The 19,202-nt window shown below is 34.2% G+C and overlaps 1 protein-coding gene across 1 annotated transcript in view; it reads left to right on the top strand.

Annotated features, from left to right (window-relative positions):
- The first annotated feature begins 3,668 nt into the window (after positions 1-3,668).
- LOC139685878 (uncharacterized) overlaps positions 3,669-19,202 on the top strand; it is a 37,129-nt gene continuing 21,595 nt past the window's right edge. The window contains exons 1-3 of the mRNA XM_071583002.1: positions 3,669-3,800; positions 5,654-5,808; positions 14,747-14,862. Of these exons, the coding sequence (XP_071439103.1) occupies positions 3,733-3,800; positions 5,654-5,808; positions 14,747-14,862 (339 nt within the window). The 5' untranslated portion in view covers positions 3,669-3,732. The remainder of the gene's footprint in view (positions 3,801-5,653; positions 5,809-14,746; positions 14,863-19,202) is intronic.

A 19,202-nucleotide genomic window follows, 5' to 3' on the forward strand; every position in this document is an offset into this window, starting at 1 on the left:
TGAAATGCCGACTTACTGAGACTGATGGTCTAAACAACATATCTCATAGGTTGGTTACTCAGATCAATACTAAACATTTTGCTCTATTGCCCCTCTTTTCTTTCCAATGCTGTACAATTGTATGTATTACCTCTTCTCTTAAATATCTGTTCACCATGAGTTAAGTAAGCATTTTACTGGGAAGTTAATATCAGCTTATTCTTCAAGATAGTGCTAACTTTTTTACCTGAGGCTGCTTATCGATTTTCCAGCTCACTTACTAGTGCATAACTAGTGTATAAGTGGTAAGGGTACCAAGTATGACTGTTGTCAACAAGTGCTTGTAAAATTTGCTTCTTCAGAGACAAGTCAGTTTTCTTGACAATGGTAAACATCAACTTTTCAAGTACACCCACCACCTACTTAAGAAAGCATAAAACTTTTAGGCATATTTGTTTAGTTTACTTGGCATGCACACAATGTAACTAATAATTACAACACATTTTTTTGCCCAAAGATTATTTTACAAAATACTAGGCAGATGGTGTATGAGCAGGCACTTCAAAATGAAGTACAATGCATACAGACTCAATTGGAATTCAAAATATGGTCCTGAAAATTATATTAAATGAAGCATATATAGAAATATTGATCAAATCACAGAGCTTTTAAATAAACTAGACGAAGAGCTACCTAAAAGTAGGGACTAAATGATGAGGAATATTATTGATCCTACTTTTCTTGGACCCTAATTTTAATGCTTTAGTTTTACAGTCGCCATGATGGATGTTTTGTCTTTCTCTGGTGTAAAGATGATGGCAGAGTTAAGAGAATATTTGCTGATGTCATTTTATACATGTATATAGAATTAAAAAACAAAATAGAATTACATGGAAGTGGTAGTATATTTAATTCCTGTAATACATGCCTTGGTGGAGCATTATCAGGCTGCCCAGTGATTATTCTGATGGCTTTCTTTTGCATTTTAGACATGGCGAGAGAAATTGCAGCTAAGCCCAAAATATTATTCATTAGGTTATATTTGAATACATTTCCCCATAGTATAAATTAAGTAAAACTGTTTTGCTTGTAGTATCATGTAGATCTCTTAATGTACTGTGGAAAATGGAACTGAACTTACACAATATGGTTTTTACGTGTGTATCCCAAGAAATATTTGCACACAAAGAAATGCCTAAAAATTTACATGCCATCTCTTTTTCTTGCATAAACTTGCATGGTAAACTAAAATGATAGGTTTCCAAGTTTACCTTCTACTGTTTCAGGCAAGTGAATTGTACTTCTCAATTCTGAAATCCTTTGGAAAGATATTGTTTAGGCTTTATAACTTTATATGGTCCTATGTGTGAAATACCAAATTATTATTTTACAAACCACCAAAAAATTTCTCTTGAATAGCTTGATTCAAAGTCATGTTTCACACCATCAACGATAAACAATTACATATATTTCATATTACGATTCACCAAAAAGAAAATATGGTTTTGTTTGACATTTTTAAGAATGTATTTGACATCTGCAATTGAAATGGAAAGAGTACTAAGCTACCAAATACATGAGCATTGTAGAAAAACAGTGGAAGCTTGTCATAATATTGTCACCTGCGTAATGACACAAATATGGCTGGTATAATATTTGCTATGTCCGCAGTTACTAAAATGTTAAAGTAGTCTCCACATAGCACCTATGATGTAGGCAGTAGGATACCACTAAAAACCATCAGAGTTTCAACTTATTAAGACAATATATATATATATATATATATATATATATATATATATATATATATATATATATATATTTTATTTGCATACTAGGTTCTGCACTAACATGATCACCTAATTAAAAATCAACTTTGGGGCTCTTCGAAAACATTATTTCCATTTTTGTATAATTTGACTGAATAAAATTACATGGGTTAAAAAATTTTCTTAAATTACTTATTTGTTGAATAGGAGAAAGTATAATAAAAGATGTTGTTTTGTTTGGAACCGACTTTAATAACATTCCCCATGAGGCTAAAGTATGCATATATTCCCCATCTCTGCCGCAGGACTGAGATGAGAAAATTATAGCCCTTAGAGTACTTTTCTCCAGTCTGCAAAGATGCCATGCAAAAGTTAACCTTGCAAAATATGCTTACACAAATCTTTCAGAATACAAAGGTACATATTTTCTGAGGACTTCATATGCCTGCTACAGCACATGGACTCACTTACCAGCCAAAAATTTTCCCCATACTTTTCTTTCCCAAAGGAATGATTTCAGAACAATTCTCCATGGCAATTCATTCAGTATACAATCAGCAAATTACTCAATTATTTTAAAACCTACTCATTATACACCAGCATCACTGCCATAAAATCAGCACGACATAATATAAGTGCACCTAATTCATAAAATAATGATTCCTATAACTGACAATTTATCTCAAATTGCCCACTAACCCCAGTATACCTCCAGATTTAATCATACACCAACTTAAATTTTGGGTTGTGCTATTTTTTGCAGAGTCAAAACTTTTGGGTTTCTATATGGTTTATGTATTTTAAAGTCCTTGCATTATAAGAAAAAACAGTTCACACATTCTGGGAATACTTAAGTACACTTATCTCGATTTGATTTTAAAAAATTCTCGGAGGAAAGTCTCAACTGTGAGTTTCTTAGTTACAGACTGTTATTTTACATTATATCTGACTAATTGTCAATTAGCAATCTCCTTTTACTTAAAACAAGATAAAATATAGCTCAATACAGAACATTATTTTCGAAAATATGTAGTACCATCACCTACCAAACCGACCTTCGGGTTGATTACTGTGTTCATAATTTAGTATAGTAGAACAGTAGAGCAAAAATTTTCCTTAACTTTTAATTACATAGTTTGAAATTTTATTTTTATGAAAGCATTCAATCCATATTTTCTGAAAAAATATCAAAAACTCCGAAAGGATAAATGAGGGGAAATTCTCTAAACATATGAAGGCTTATGAATGACTAAAACTTTATCAATTAGGACTGAAATAGGGCAACAGAAAGGTCAACAAATACATTTAAGGGCACACCGTGCCAACTCAATTTAGTAAATATGCACAAGTGCCAAATTTAATTCAGGAATTTAAGGAGAGCACTAGAGAACCAATCAAAATTTTTACAGAGAATGTAAAATAAAATAATTAAATTATAAAGTTCCGAAAATAAATTTTAGCGAGCTCTCTTTCCTCGGAAAAATCAATTTAAAAAAAAAAGGCAACCAGCTATTAGAGGTGACCAGTCCAGTAAAAAAGAGACAAATTCCATGGATACAAAATTTCGAAATCAACCTTTCCACTACATTGCGGCCACTGGCTGAACCTTCTACATGTTGTAATAGATTTATTTGCTGGATTTGTGTATCTCAATGTTTTGAGAATAAATTAACTTAAGCAAATGCAAATTGAAAATATGTAGTTTTGTATTTATTTATGTTTGTATTATTGAGTTGAGAAATTCGCCGTATTCAAGTTCAAGCAGTAGGGAACAGTAACTGGTCACAGGACGTCCTCAATTAAAAACCGCCGCTGATCTAAAAAAAAACAGCGCAGGATCCGAGCAAGCGCAAAGTGCTTATTGGCAACTCTGGAATAAATGCATTGATGCCAAATTAGAGGTTTGCGTAAACTGTCGGACGGTCGTTTACGTAAACTTCGTCGGGTTGTTTTCGACAGGAGGTGCGACAATAATATTTATAATATGGTGGTAGCAAGGAAAACTGAATCCAAGCTATCTACTGGTAGCGAATCTGTAGAGGATCTTTTGATGTAAGCTGAAGTTATATCTTTTGAAAGCAAACATTCTGCAGTGACCAATCACTTTGTTTTTCTCAATTTTCTACCTAGATCCTAATATAGAAAGCAGTATTATTTTGCAATAGTGCATTGACTTTTCATGTGGTTTTATGTATTAATTTGCCGAAATGGTTGTTTCATATGATGTGCAAATGTTAGTGGTAAATATCGAATGAATATATATTCTCTAGTTTTAGTTGTTTACCAAATGGTAACTGGTTCCCGTGAATAACAAGTAGATTGAGAACATATGAAAGCTTCTGAGATGAGGCTTATGGAATAAATGACTCATTGATATACCTATGTAAACACGTCTTTCATCTTAGTTTTAATACTACTGCCAGCAAAATAGTTAATATCTGTAGCACTGGTAGCGTTGACTTATAAGAAAAATTAGGAAGTTGGCATTTGGTACGCTCTTTGTATTCATAGTCAAATTATTTGCGCTGACAGTGTACCGCAAAAATTAGAAGCATCTTGTGAATGGTAGAGTATTCATTGGGCTATCATGGGATGAAAATAGCAAATTTTTATCAGTCGTCGAGGAACGTGAAAATGAAATTGCTACCACTACCTCAGCAAAATAAATGAATTTGTGATTTTTTGATGAAAGTAGTTAAGTGCGAGGCATGAAGTTCAATCGTAGCTCTAAATATGTACTCTGGCTACCTAACACAAGCAGTGACCAATTAAAGTGCATTAGGTTGTAATTTTTATTGTCGAACTGTGGGTACTGGAAGTGTAAGAACCGGTAACCAATGCTCTGTGGTACTGGCCAATGATTAAATGCAGGCTTAAGAAGAAAGTGTCAATTACTGGGGACAAAACCAATCGTCTTGATCATAAGGGGTATGCTTATTGGTCCTCGAGCAAGAGCATAGATGATGACCTTAGCTGTAGCTTTAAAATGTTCAATGTACTGTTTAATTGACATTACTTATGTGTTTAAAATTCATGTATAAGTTTATATTTCCAGTTGAGCATGTATTATTGTATTTATTTGATGTTATATAGAGAGTATTAGTGAATGCCAAATTAAGCTTTCATTCCTTTATTTTTACTTCCCAAGTTCTCCAGTGAATAAAATGAGGTAGGAAAGCTTCACCACTGGAAATGAGTAATGCCTTCCTTAACCAATCGAATTTGTTGTTGTGTAATCCATTATGAAACTGATTTCGTAATTAATTTTGTTAACCATCTCTGTATTGACATTGCCAATTTTATTGATGGTAAAAGATAACCTTGATAATTTATCATCCCATCATTATGTTTATGAATCAATCCAAAGGTCGACTTTCAACCGAAATCATAGCTATGCCTCAATGCTGAAGAAAGTCTCTCAATCAGGATAGGAAGGCCAGTGCCACTGTTTTGTATCCCATGAAGTTCAAATTACCAGAAAATTTCAACATGTTTTTAAAAGTTGGTTGACCTGAGACCCAATATTCAATAATTGATCTCCTAACTTATTGGCTATTATGCCATTTATTTGTCTTGGGCTATTTAATGATAGTGTGTGCATAGATTATTCCACCCAAAAGCACCCTTAACTTAAAGTTCCACTGTGATAACCTCTGGTTACGCTGTTTACTCTACTTATTTATCTGTACATTGCAAAAATACTCTCAAACTCTTACGTTAGAATTGATATGGTCTGTGATTAGATGGGTTTTGTGAGGTTATTATGTTGTTCATTATTTTGGACATGTTTGCTTTAAAGGGTTCGTGACAAAAAATGGGTTCAGCTTATATATCACATTTTATTTCAAAGGAGACTAAATATACTTAATATTTTATTCAAGTGTATTTCTTCTTTTCTTATGCAGTATTCCTGTGTCAGAGACAGAGAGTGTGGATGAGGACACTTCTCCTGTTCCTCGCACAACTCAAAAGAGACTAGGAAACTATGCCCTAGTCACTACAACATCTGTAGTTTGTGCCAAAGGGTGTGGCAAACGGAAAAGAAGGCAGTATGAGAACTGTGAGGCCAAAACCTTTTCTTTTCAGTGTACTAAGAGATAATGGACATACTCTTTGTTTATCATTAGTTACATACCATAGTAGACATCTTCAAACTTTTTAAACAACATATGTGGTACATGTGTTCATATCCAGTGTACATCTGGAAAATCACATCACTGTTGTCAGTCTCAACAAAGTCTTGGACTGATGGAATACTTTGGTTGCAAGCAAGGTGTGCAATTTGGTTTAATATGTTGTGGTATAGTGGATACAAGTAGTCTATTGAATAATCCAATACTCTTGCATTTCACAGAGCCTTGGATCTTAGATAGATGAAAACATGATACGTTATGTTGGTGCCTTGTTATATGTTTCCTTATTGTTCATTTGATCTTACCAAAAGATTATTTCCATTATCTTTTGCATCAATTAAGATAATATAAATGTTATAGACTGTGCACAATCATCATTATAGAGTAATTTTCTCTGGAAGAAACATTACAGACTATTCTGCTGTTGTGGTGAAAGAAGGCAGATTACACACTAGATGACTTTCCTTAGAATTTCAGCACATGTAGCAGATGATAATAGACGGATGCTTAGTATACATTAACAAAAAATCCACTATGATAAGAAGTCTCATGTCACCATAAATGGTAGTTAATCTGAGATTAAACTTCAAAATATTTTCCCTACCTAATAAGCCTTAAGAAAATTTACTTTGCTAACAATTTTGAATTTTTTATAATTATTATAGGTAATCTACTGGTTAAGCTAGCTTTTGAATGGACACAAGCTACCAAATAATTCTCTTATCCATCCTAACAAAGCACAACCCAACGTCCTAATAATCAATAAGCTCCCTCTTCAACTCTGTATACTTCCTTCCTCCCTTTATTATGTCCATCATCCCCATCCTATTCCTACCTCATCCTTGTTTGCCTAACATTCTTCCCTATATCACATCCTTCAACATCACCTTGCCAATCATAATTCTCTACATCCATTATTCCTGTTCCCTTATGATTTCTCCAAACAATCCACTCTCCTCACCCACTTCACCTTCTCCATCCTTTTACACATCCACATTTCAAAAGCCTCCAATGTCTGTCATCCTGCTTCAGTGATCATCATGTTTCCGGGCCATGCATAACTAACCTCCATGTCAAAGTTTTGATGACTTAACATCCTTACTCAATGTCCCTGTCATCAATTCCCGTCTCCTTGTAAAATTTTCTTTGCCTAGTGTAATTGTTCTCCTTAGGTCCCCGCTGCTCTGTCCATTTTGGTCCAAAACACTTCTGAGATACATAAACTGTTCCACCTGCTCTAGTGTTTGCCCTCTTACTTTAACATTTAACTTAGCCTCTCTCTTTCTGGAAAACCACCTAAACTTTATTTTATTTACATTTATTCCCATCCCCTATCTATCACACTGAATTTCAAATTCATTAAGCAATGCTTGCAGCAACCCCTTGGCTGACTGACAAATCGGAGCTTGGTCATCAGCAAACCTAACTGATTTTAGGAATGTCCCTCTGACTTTCATTCCTACCTCCAGTTCCTCCCAAGCATTTATCATTTCCTCCATGTATAAATTGAACAGCAAAGGTGATGATGGAGAACCCTGTCTTACTCCTCTTCCTAACACTGGTCATCTGGACTCTCTATCATCCATTCATACCTGAGCAGTCTGAGACATGTATAGGTTGTGGATAAATCTCCTATCCCTCCAGTCTACTCCTATTTTCTGCAATACATTCATTAAAAGTTTTCCAATTTACACTCTCAGATGCCTATTGGAATTCTATGAAACAGGCAAATACGTCCTAATTATAGCCTATATTCCTCTTTATAAATGACATTATAACTGCAATTTCGCATTTGTATTGATGTTTATAATGTTCTTTAACATGATCTCTAATTTCTATGGTGTTTGTATGATATGGCTTGAATTCTAAGAAAAAATTATTATTCAGAATAGTTGTGTATGTGTTTACTATTATCATTGTACAAGCTGAAGCAATCTGTCCATGAAATCTCTTTCCAATGTCCAAGATGTTCATCAAAATCATTTTTTTTGTCATGATCAAAAACTCATTATCTCCTATTTTATCATTTATTGCATCAAACAATTTCTTTTGCCAATGCTATGGAGTATGAGGGCAGAAACCTACAGGTCCCCATGCATGAATATTTTGAATAATGGTCCTGAGATCATATATACAACATATAGCACCATTAATGAAATTTGCTGCTGTTGAAGTAAAAGTGTCCATTTTAAGTCCTAATTTATAGGTAAGAAATGTCTATCACTTAATAGAATTGATTAAACAAACTATGATGACTGATGTAGAAGCTACAAGGTATACTTTTGAAAGATGCAATGCAAGAAACACAAATGGAAATCTGTGAATAGTAATGCAACCAGCAATTAGAAAAACCTGAATAAATGGTTTTATACTGAATTTGATCAAATGGCAAAAAAGGTGGACTCTTATGCAAAATTAAAATTTAAAAATTATGAACTAATAAAAACCATTGATGAAAATGAAGTGTACAATAGGAAAATTTTTGTAGAAAAGAAGAAAGCAAGTGTCTCCCTAGCAAAAAATCAGTGCGAGGCTAAATGGAGAATCATTAGATGAACAGTTTCCAATAAAAAAGTGCAATAGATAATGTAAATATCTGTTGAATTCAATAAATGTTTCCTCTGATGAGCATATCCACAAATATAAATCCCCTTCTGATTATCGAGATGAGTTCATCAACAGTTGCAGAATCCAACATTCCAGTTCTCGTAGAACTGTGAAGCTACTGGTGACACAATTAAAATAATTGGTAAACTCGAATACTTCAATAGCAACTATATGTTGTTTTCTCAGTTAGCCTCAAAGAGTTGTATTGCTTATCTCCCAGCCCTTAGCCCCACTCATAAATGGGTTCCTGATGAAGGGATTACACTCTTGAAAGGTATCTCAAGGTTGTCTTGAGACCACTGCCATTTTGTCTTGTGGTCAATGATCCTCCTTGCAGCATTTCCTTTGAATTGATTTTGCAGATGATAAATACTTTAAAAGTTAAAAGTACAGATTAATTGACTAATCAACCATCAGGCATTATATTTGAGCAGTCACTCAAATTGTCTCTGCCAATAATTTATTCATAAACAAGACGTGACTCAGAATCCGCTGTGCAGCTTGTCTGATAATGCCGTCATAAATTTCAGTCTCAAATGAAGGCTAGTAGTGTTTTTATTTCTGGACTTCATTTGAGACTCTTAACTGTATTGGAATGATCATGTACAGTGTGCATTGAAATATTATGAGTTATATTCTTATTAAGGAATCTGAACATTACTGCAGAGTGAATTCATTGTCAATGCAGATAGTTCATTTTTCCATTACCATCTGTCATTGGAGACTAAAATCACCTAAAGCGGTGCTATCATTTCTCAAAATGCTGGATATCTTTAGGGCAAAGAAGGCATCTCATAGTGTACCCAATTGACCGCGATGCAGCAATAGCAATTCAAATATTTGGATTAAGTTCGAGGCCCAGCATTCAACCACAGAAATCAAAATGAGTAAAAAATAATAATTATCATTTGGGAGGAACAAGTACATATATGTGTTTGTTTGGAAGTGTTTGTATTTGACATGCTGCCTTCAGGCTGAGTAACCTATCATCTCTACTCTTACCAATCAAACTGTTCTTCATGTTGAACACTGCCATTAAGTTCCAAGAAACTGCAGGAGACGCCGCAACAGTAACTTTTAATGGAGTCATCCACTAATATGCATTTCAATGCAACAATTTCAGTATAAAAGTCATTTGCCTTGACCAGGATTTGAACCCGGATCCCTCGATGTCCGGCCGAGTGCTTTAGCCAGTTAAGCCACTTAAGTTGAGCTATCAAGGCATCCTAGAATGCCTGAATAGCTTAACTTAAGTGGCTTAACTGGCTAAAGCTCTCGGCCGGACATGGAGGGATCTGGGTTCAAATCCTGGTCAAGGTGAATGATTTTTATACGCTGAAATTGCTGACCTTCCAATAAGGGTAAATATGTGTGTTTTCTCAGAAAGTGTTTATAAATTTACCAAAAGACAACATTTTGATGCATAAATTGAAAATTAAAAAACTAAAAAACCATTTCATAATGCTATTCAAAGTGCATCAAAAAGATGTCAAAATTATATCATCAACTTAGGTTACTTTTCTATCGCAGAATGTTATCATTGTTGCCTAAGAAAATTATCATCTGCCACTACATTGTATTAATAAATATTATAGAATTTTCATCAAAAAGATATAACCATGCTGCTAGAAAATTATTGATAACCTAAACGTAACAGTTTCAGGTTTAACTTTGTGGAATTCCTTCATTATGAGGGTAAAAGAAACTTAACATTTCCACCATAAAGATTTAATATTTCACTACCATGGTTTCGATGCTGCGCATCATCATCAGGTAACATGCATCAACATTTTTCAACTTGTATAGTCGCTCCAAGAGGGGAGTAAGGGAGAGAAGAGGGGGTAAGTTGAGTTAAGGTGCAGCAGCCTATCAGTGGTCTAGGGGAGGGGGAGGCTATGTATTGGAAGGTTAGGAAATTTTGTTTCTTTTTACCCTCATATTGATAACCTATTTATGCTTCCAGTTACTAATGGCTAATACCTTATCATAAAGATCAGTAGTCTTCATGCTTACAATCATTTTAATATCAATAGACCACCGAAGGAGAATCAATATGGGCAGTATTTCACAGGGCAATAAGACAAATGTCCATTTTTACTCATGATTTTTAAATTAAATTCTGAAGAGTAGGAAGAGAAATGGAAGGGTTGGAAGTCAGAGTCTTGGCAGGCTGAAAGTTGATTAGGTCAATGTGATACATGGATGGCCAAGTGTTAGTTAGCTAGTATGCAATAGGTTTGCTATGCTTTTTGCAAGGTTCATCACCACGCTACCTCAGTCAGTACTAGACTAGTTCTCTTATTACTAGTGGCACAATAGAGCATTGAGACACTGAGATAAAAGCACCCAATGCAGAAATCAGTATTAAGCATACATACACTTTCTACAAATAACCTGCATAACTCACTAATGTTGTAGTCCAAAGACCATCAATTGCGAAAAAAATATGCTTTGATTTGCATGAATCTTTCTTGTCTCTTTCAAGGCAAGCAAGTTGCTCCATTCCTTCTGCGGGCTTCCAAAGTCAATTATTAATTTGCTAGTGAAATTGAGATTTACAAGCTATTGTAAAGATTCCACAAATGCTTAAATAAAAGAAATTAGCACCTCGGGCCCCTGACAACTAAAGCAGCAAACCTTTAATGCAATAATGGAACAAAAACAAATTAAAAGACTGAACAAAACTCTGAATAAATATATCCCTAAATTCCTGAACCGATGAATGACAAAATGTGGAAATAGGTCTTCCTCCAAAATGCAATGCTAAAAATAATTTAAAAATGAATACAGAAAGCAATAAACACAATTAACAAGCTACATCCCACTGCTATCCCTAAATTTAATTGCCTAAATAAGTTTTAAAATCTCATAACTATTAATTGTAGCAATAAAAGTAGTTAAAAATTAAATCTGGCTTACTTAACTTATGCACTAGACCAAACCAAATCCTTTGCCACCAAAATCTCAGTGTTCATTCAGTCAACATCAACTCACTATCCTTCTATCCTCAGCGCTCTGCTCCCAAAATACTCTGGCAGTTGGCATCTTATCCTTTGTTTTGGATTCTTGAATATGAGTTGAAATTTTTGGTAATTCATCTGGTGTTAAAAATGTCTTTCTCCCATGAAAGAAGATAGAATTATCTGTAATGCATCTTCCAGAGATCTCTGCTAGCCATTAAACATAATTAATTTCTAATGACTATCTGCATCCTTTATAATTATATTATTTTATGTGATATATAAGGTAATAAAAATAACCTCTTCTCAAAATTCAGAAAAATATATACGTGGGAAACAAGAAACAGACCTATGTTTTTGATCTTGTTTTATGACACCAAATTGAGAGCATTTACCACATTGGATGTGATTCTCTCTTAAAATTAATGATATTATATTTATTGAATGGACACACTTTACAATTGGGCATTCATACAAAGTAAAACCAGGTGATAAGGCAAAGTGTAGAAGATAATGGCAGGCTTGAATTAAGGAGCAATAAAGTAGGAATGGAAATATTATTATGGTCTTATGAGACATTGTTTTTAGATAGCTTTTGAGTATGCTGAGAGCTCCAGGACAGAGTCTATCAAAAAATATTTAGAATTGATCCAGATAAACACTTATTGCAGATCAAAGTACAAATAACTAAAATTCTTCAAAGCAGCACCCTTGTGCATTGACAATCTGATGCCAGTGCCTCTGCCAGTCATGATACAATTATTTAAAGTTGTCAATGGGAACCTTACTCAGGCACCTTATCATGGCCTCTTTGATGTTGAGGAATAAGACACACTTTGTAAATTCACAAAAATTTACAAAGTTTTTCTCATTCCTCAAGATGAATGTTCACAAGGTTGAGCCCGATACCATTGAAATCTTTGATGTTATCCAAAATTCCAGAATGGTTGCCTTTCTAGCTCTTTTTTATACTTGTGAACAAAAAGTTGGTCACTTTCACAGTGGTCTAAGAGATCACGCAAGATTGTCACATGAGCAGCCTTCTGATCTTTTGACAGCACTTTGGGGACCATCTTGACACATACCTTTCTCATGGCTAAATCTTATGTAAGAATGTGATAGGCTGTGGTTTTCAGAATATTGCACTCTTCTGCTAACAGCGTAACTCTCAGATGTTGATCAGAATTGTGTACGTCTTTCACTTTTTGCACATTTTTGTCACATTGTGTTTTTGATGGACATAGAGGCCGTTTGTTGCTGTCAACCTCCCCCCTACCATCCTGGAACATCTTACGCCTGCAGCAAACTTAATCTTAACCATGGTCATGGTCTCCGAACCTTAGTTAAACACAAAATTTTATTGCATATTGTTGCTCCAAGAAACTTGGCATAGTAATTTTGTGTAGTAACCATCAAACAGGGGTCCAGTCTGGCAGTGATTCATACACTGTAACGGCCCGCAGACAATTGATGCGGGTTGTGTTGCTTTTCAAAGACCTCTCACCATAAGTGACCCCACTCCAGCGGTCTATATCGGTGCCAAAAAATCATTCTACTTATTTTTGGGGCAGACTGTGTATTATAAAATAGGCTCTTAGTACTTTTTGTGGCACAACCTTGAACCGGTGGCCAAACCTATTGGGGATCAATCAAAGTGAAATTACTGATTTATTGTTATGTTTATTTATTGCATAATTCTACAGTATTACAGCTATGTTGTTGGAATTTAGCATAATTTTTATTTGAATGATTCAAGTGTTATTTGGAAATAGAATATTCCTGATTTGTTCACATGTTCCATGTGCTTAAATGGTCTGGAAGCAAGTGTGCCAATTTTTTAATTGCTTTGGGTGTTTGTGTATTGCCCTGTGTACAAGAATAAATATGATGTCTTTTAATAAAAGCTTCAGCCTAGACCAATTTGAACCTCATGTCCAATGTTGGTTTTTTATGTCACTGTTGTTATAATTGTAATATCTGTGGCTGATAGGTATTGCAAGTAGTTTTCATTATTTTATACTTTATTGTCTAAATCATTAAAAGGTAGGAATTATTGTGGCAGGTATAATGGTCAGACTTACCATATCAAGAATTCATAAAGCAGTGCATTGAGACAACTCTATGATTCATACATATTTACTGAAAAATTACATCTGATCTAAAAATTGTTTGCTGATTAAATTGCAAACCAATATTTAAATTACTAGGAAAAACTCTAATCCCATATTTAACTTTTTATATTTCAATGGTAATGGCAGATTTCTCATGCAATGAACGCAGGAACTTTGCAGTCTTACTTTAGTGAAAGGAACAATCTTTAATACTATCTTTTAGGCTATTGCTTCGAAAAATTATTATCTTCCTTTGTTCAAAATTATTCCTGTCAAATAAAGCAACTCCTGAATATCATGCATCTTTTGTTTAATGATTTTCTATTTCTTTTTTTTCTGTTTGAGAGGCCACTTCACCAATTTCTCATTTAAAATAGTTTAACTAAAATACATTATGTTTGAGCAACCTAAACTTCATAATTATTTAATGTCTCCATGGCCTCTTGATTGCCTATTGTGATACATGTCTTAATAAAACATTTTTTGTTGTAGTTAAGTAATAGCATTAGATTTTAGATCAGTAACCATTACTTGGATTTTTCTATTATCTTTGCAATTTCATTTTAAATACCTATTCATGTGACTTTCTGAGTTTTCACTGATTTATTTACAATCAATCCTTCAAATGGAAAACAAAGGCAATAGGGTGGATGAAATTCAATAATTTCAGATTTTCAATTTTTCAGATTTTTTTTCCACTTTTTAAACTTTTCCTATGGGCACAGCGCATAGCATCATGTCCAAGTGAGTTCAAGGTACATAAAAGAGATTTTACTGTTATTGTATCCAAACAAGCTCTGTAAAAAAGTGAGTTAAATAAATATATAGTTATTCTTCCAATCTTTTACATTAATTCAGTTAACTCCTTTTAGTGATTGAATGAATTAAGCTTATGATACTTTAAGCAATTTTGGGAAAAATCTTTTTCATTCAGAAAAAAACAGTAAAATGCTATTGCTTCAGACTCCTACAAATTCTTATTTTTAGTCATTGCATAAGTTGTGTTGAAGTACCGCCTTTGTTAAACTCATTTTATATGTCTACTTCTATTTTTCAATGGTCTAAGAGAATATTGATAAATGAATTTTTTATCATTAAGAAAAGGAAAAATTGGTAAGCAGACTTCTGTTTGGATTCCTCTCATTTTATTTTAAATTGTGTTACATATGTGTCGGTTTTTATTTCAGTTGTGGATTTGCTCAATAAAGGCCCAGTGGAGTTTCACATCCCTACCATTCATGACTTTCTTCCAATGGGTCACAGATCTCTTTTAAGATTGTTAGAAGATTGCTCAATTTTTGAGGTTAGTGAAGTGTAGAATTATGCATTCTAAGTAGGTTCTGCAGATTCCATCGAGAAGAAAGGTGACCACAGGTGTGAAAAAAGTAAATTAAAAAAATCATGGTGCCTGCCAAAATTGGAAATGATTACTGTACACATTTTAGTAACATGGAATTTAAAAGACCAATATTGGAATCTTTAAATTGATAGGGTCTTATGAATTAACGTAAAATGTGTTACTTTTTTAATAATCTGTATTTTAGTGAAAGGAAAAGAAAATTCTCACCAAGTGTTCCATCCCTTGTGAAAATTATAGCTAGAAATTGACCACTTCCAGCTGGACTAAGAGTCTCAAACTTGTGAGGCATCCTATAGAGATCCTGCTAGTCCAGCTGGAAACAGCTTGGCTAGTTGGAACCTGTGAGTCCAGGTGGAAGTGGTAAATTTCTTGCTTTAATTTTCACAATGGATGGAATACTTCGTGAGGATTTTCTTTTCCTTTCACTAAAAAACTGAATATAAAAAAGAGCAACTCATTTTTCTTTAATTCATAAGGCCCTATCAATTTAAAGATTTCAATATTGGTCTTTTGAATCAATGTTACTACATGAAAATTGTATTATTGGGAAAACTAATGAGACCTACTAATGAACTTACTCTAGCTAACTGAATCTAGCAGGGACTTTTTATTCCTCTGTGAATGCTGCAAAAGGCTACTTCCAGCTAAATTCTTAAAATATCACCTAAATTCTTCCAATAACCTGTGATATTATTGCAGAATCTTGTTGTATACATCAAGATCATTATGACCCTGTGATTCTATCTACGTGGGTAGTCTGAAAAGTTTCCGACCAAACAAGTAAAGGAGACATTTTTTCTTCATATTTATTATTATTTTCCAACATAGTCTCCTTTTATGTCAATGCTCTTTCCAGTAATGCTCTAACTTTTTTAGCACTTTCAGGTAGTAGTTGACAGTTTCTCTGCAAAATAGGCATTAGTGTATGTGATAACCTCTTTGTTTGATGAAAATCTCTATTCTCCAAGGGAAACTTGGAGATTAGAAAACAGGAAAAAGTCCCTGGTGAATACCCTGAGTGGTCAACTAATTCAAAGTGCAGTTTGTGAATTTTAGTCATGGCAACCACAAAAGTCTGAGTAGGTGCCTGATGGAAAAACTTTCTTCTTCTTCAAATGCATCAATTTTTTTACATTTTCTGCCATCAGCTTCTCAAATAATGATGTGTAATACTCACACTCATAATTTTTTTACCTTTTGTAATATAATTGATGGACACAATTTTGTCACTGTCCCAAAGAAAAGTTGCCCTCACCTCTCCATTCAATGAAACCATCTTTGCCTTTTTTGGAACAGGTTCACCCTTTGCAGTTCGCTGTTTTGACTGTTCTTTCATCTCAGGAATGTATCATGGAATCAAGTTTCCACTACAGTTATGAGCTTATGCACAAATGTGACTCGCTTTAGTTAAACTGCTCAAGCAGGACCTTAAGCTCATTCAAAAGTGCATTTGGTCCAAAGTGAACAAATGCGGGACCCATAACAAATATCTTATGCATGTCCAATTCTTCATTCAATATGCATTCTTTCGATATGTGCATTGTCTCAGTTATCTATCGTTTGATGGTTGTCCAATACTATTTGAGGAGCTTTTTGGTGATATTGGTATTTGTAGCAGTTTTTTGCCAACCCAAATGCTAATCATCAGCCAAGCTAGTTCGGCCATGTTCAACTTCAGCTGCCAAAAATATCAAAGTAGTAAATGGTGCCGTAGAGTCCCCATATGCAGCATCCAACTCATCTTTGATTTGTGTAGGCATATTGACTTTCAAAAATAATTATTTATTTACAGCCCCATACACAATATTTTCCATTTTGACAAAAATCCTCACAACAACTCACTCAAATGATTGTCAAAATACCACTGAATGTCCAAAATGGCAGAAATTTTGGTAAGCACCTTTCAATGCATGCACAAACTTATTCCATAACTTTTGTAGAAGAGCACTGCCATCTTCATGTTGAGGTCAGAAAGTTTTCAGGCAACCTACATAAAGTGGATCCTGTTAGTTTTATTCTGCATCTAGCTAGATCTTAACTAGAAGCTGCTTAATATTCCAGCTCTATTTTTTAATGATGTATCTTTAGAATTTTTGATAGAGTTAATTATGATGAATAAATATGAAGTCATTTAAGAAAACACCAGATGTGAAGATATTTATTCTTCCCTTATTTTCCACGTCATACAAAGCAAAATACATCAAAAATAATTTTCATATGCATGGTATTAATTCAAATAATGAAAATCCAACATTCCCACTTTAATCTTATGATCACATAACTGTAAACTCCTTTACCAGTTCTTCAAATCTTGGATGTATTTGGAAAGAATATTTTCAATATGTAGATTTTGTTAAAGAAACACTTCATTCGTTCTGTCAAAACCTACCCTTATGCCAAAAACTATTTCATTTCTTTAAGATCTGTATAGTCATTTTTTTCAGGTTTTTTCAAGTAACATATGTCACCGTGATCATTTAGCATAGTGAAAATGTCATCGACATGAATGGCTATAGCAGAATAGACTCATCCCTTACAAAAAATTATGGGTCACATTTTGACCCACGATATCCAAGAGATGTTAACACTGTATCTAACTTTACATTCCATTCCTGAGTAGCCTGTTTCATCCGATGTATGTGTAGCCTTTTTTTTAAAGACACTTTATCAGGATTTTTAGGATCAACATTCCCCTCTGTCTGCTCCACTTATATTTTCTCAATAATATCTTCATTTAGGAATGCCATACAGATACCAATATGCTCAATGCTGAAACCTGTTAACAAAAGACAAAAGCATTTTCTGGCTCATTACTCCCATAACTTGGAAAACTTTTCATTCAATCCTGATCAAAACACTGCCTAGAAACCAAGCAAGCTTTGTATCTCTTAACTACACCGTCTAGGCCTCTTCAAATCAATTTCTTGACTCCCAAACTCGTATGCCTGCAGTAGTGTAAATATTAGCCTTGAGAGATAGTTTAAGCTGATACTTTGTGGAAATACTTTTGTAAAGCACAAAAAAAGAAAAAAATGACTGCATTTCCACAGGAAAGCATGTATTACTGTCAACTAGTTTTGCTAAACTGTAGCATCATATGGGTTTAGACAGACCAGTTAAGATGATGCTCGAGTGTAGCGAAACTAGCGACAGTAATAAATTTTTTCCTGTGGAAACGCAGTCTTTTTGATTCTTCATTCATGCTTTATAAATACTAGCCTGTTATTATTTTTTTATGTTCTACCAATTAAGGTAGGTTTTGGATGGGCACAATCGATACAACTATACAATGGTACACTTACTTTCCCCTTTTTAAGAAAAACACAACCTGACATCTCAAGTTACTGTAAATCCCTCTTCAATTTCACATATTTCTGTCCAACATGCCTGTCCAATTCTAATTCCAATTCTAATGCCTCCCCTTGATCACGATCTTCAACACCCCATTACCAATCAAAATGCTCTGAATCCATCTTTCTTGCCTCCCTTGGATTTCTCCCAACAATTCTCTCTCCTCCCCCACCATACTCAGCCCTTGACTTTTTTTCCTTTCTGTCCACTTCACCTTTTCAATCCTCTCCACAACCAAACTTCAAAGGCTTCCAGTTGATGACTGTCATCTTGTTTCAATAATCATGTTTCAGCACCCTACAAAACCATGCTCCATATTAAAGATTTGATGAGCACTTTCTCAATGTTTTTTTTTTCTTACTCAACATCCCTGTCTTCTAAGCCCTCCTTGTAAAACCTTCTTGGCCTAATGTCCCTTTCCTATGTCCCTGTTACTTTGACTTTTTTGATCCAGAACACTTCTGAGACAGGTAAATCATTCCACTTGCTCTAGTTTATGAACTCCTTTTTTAATATTTAAGTTAGCCTTTCTCTTCTTCAAAACTGCATAACCGGTTTTTTGTTTACATTCATTCTTATCCCATAACTGTCATTCTGGCTCTTCAATGCATGCAGCAATATCTGCAAACCCTTGGCTGACTGGAAAATTAAAGCTTGATCATCAGCAAATCTAATTGATTTTATGAATTCCTCAACGATTTTAATTCCTGACTCCAATTCTTCTAATGCCTCTTTAACCATTTCCCCTGTCATATAACTCTTCCTAACACTGCCCATCTGAACTTTTCATCTCCCACCTCCATCTGCCACTTTCACCTAAGCAGTCTGAGACATGTACAGGTTGTGTATTAGTCTCCTATCCCTCCAATCTATTCCTATTTTCTGCAACATCTTCTATTTGTCCCAATTAACTCTATCAAATGCCTATTTGA

Source organism: Hetaerina americana, unplaced genomic scaffold (assembly GCF_022747635.1).
Source record: "Hetaerina americana unplaced genomic scaffold, ioHetAmer1.1.p SCAF_12, whole genome shotgun sequence".
NCBI classification, from domain to species: Eukaryota; Metazoa; Arthropoda; class Insecta; order Odonata; family Calopterygidae; genus Hetaerina; species Hetaerina americana.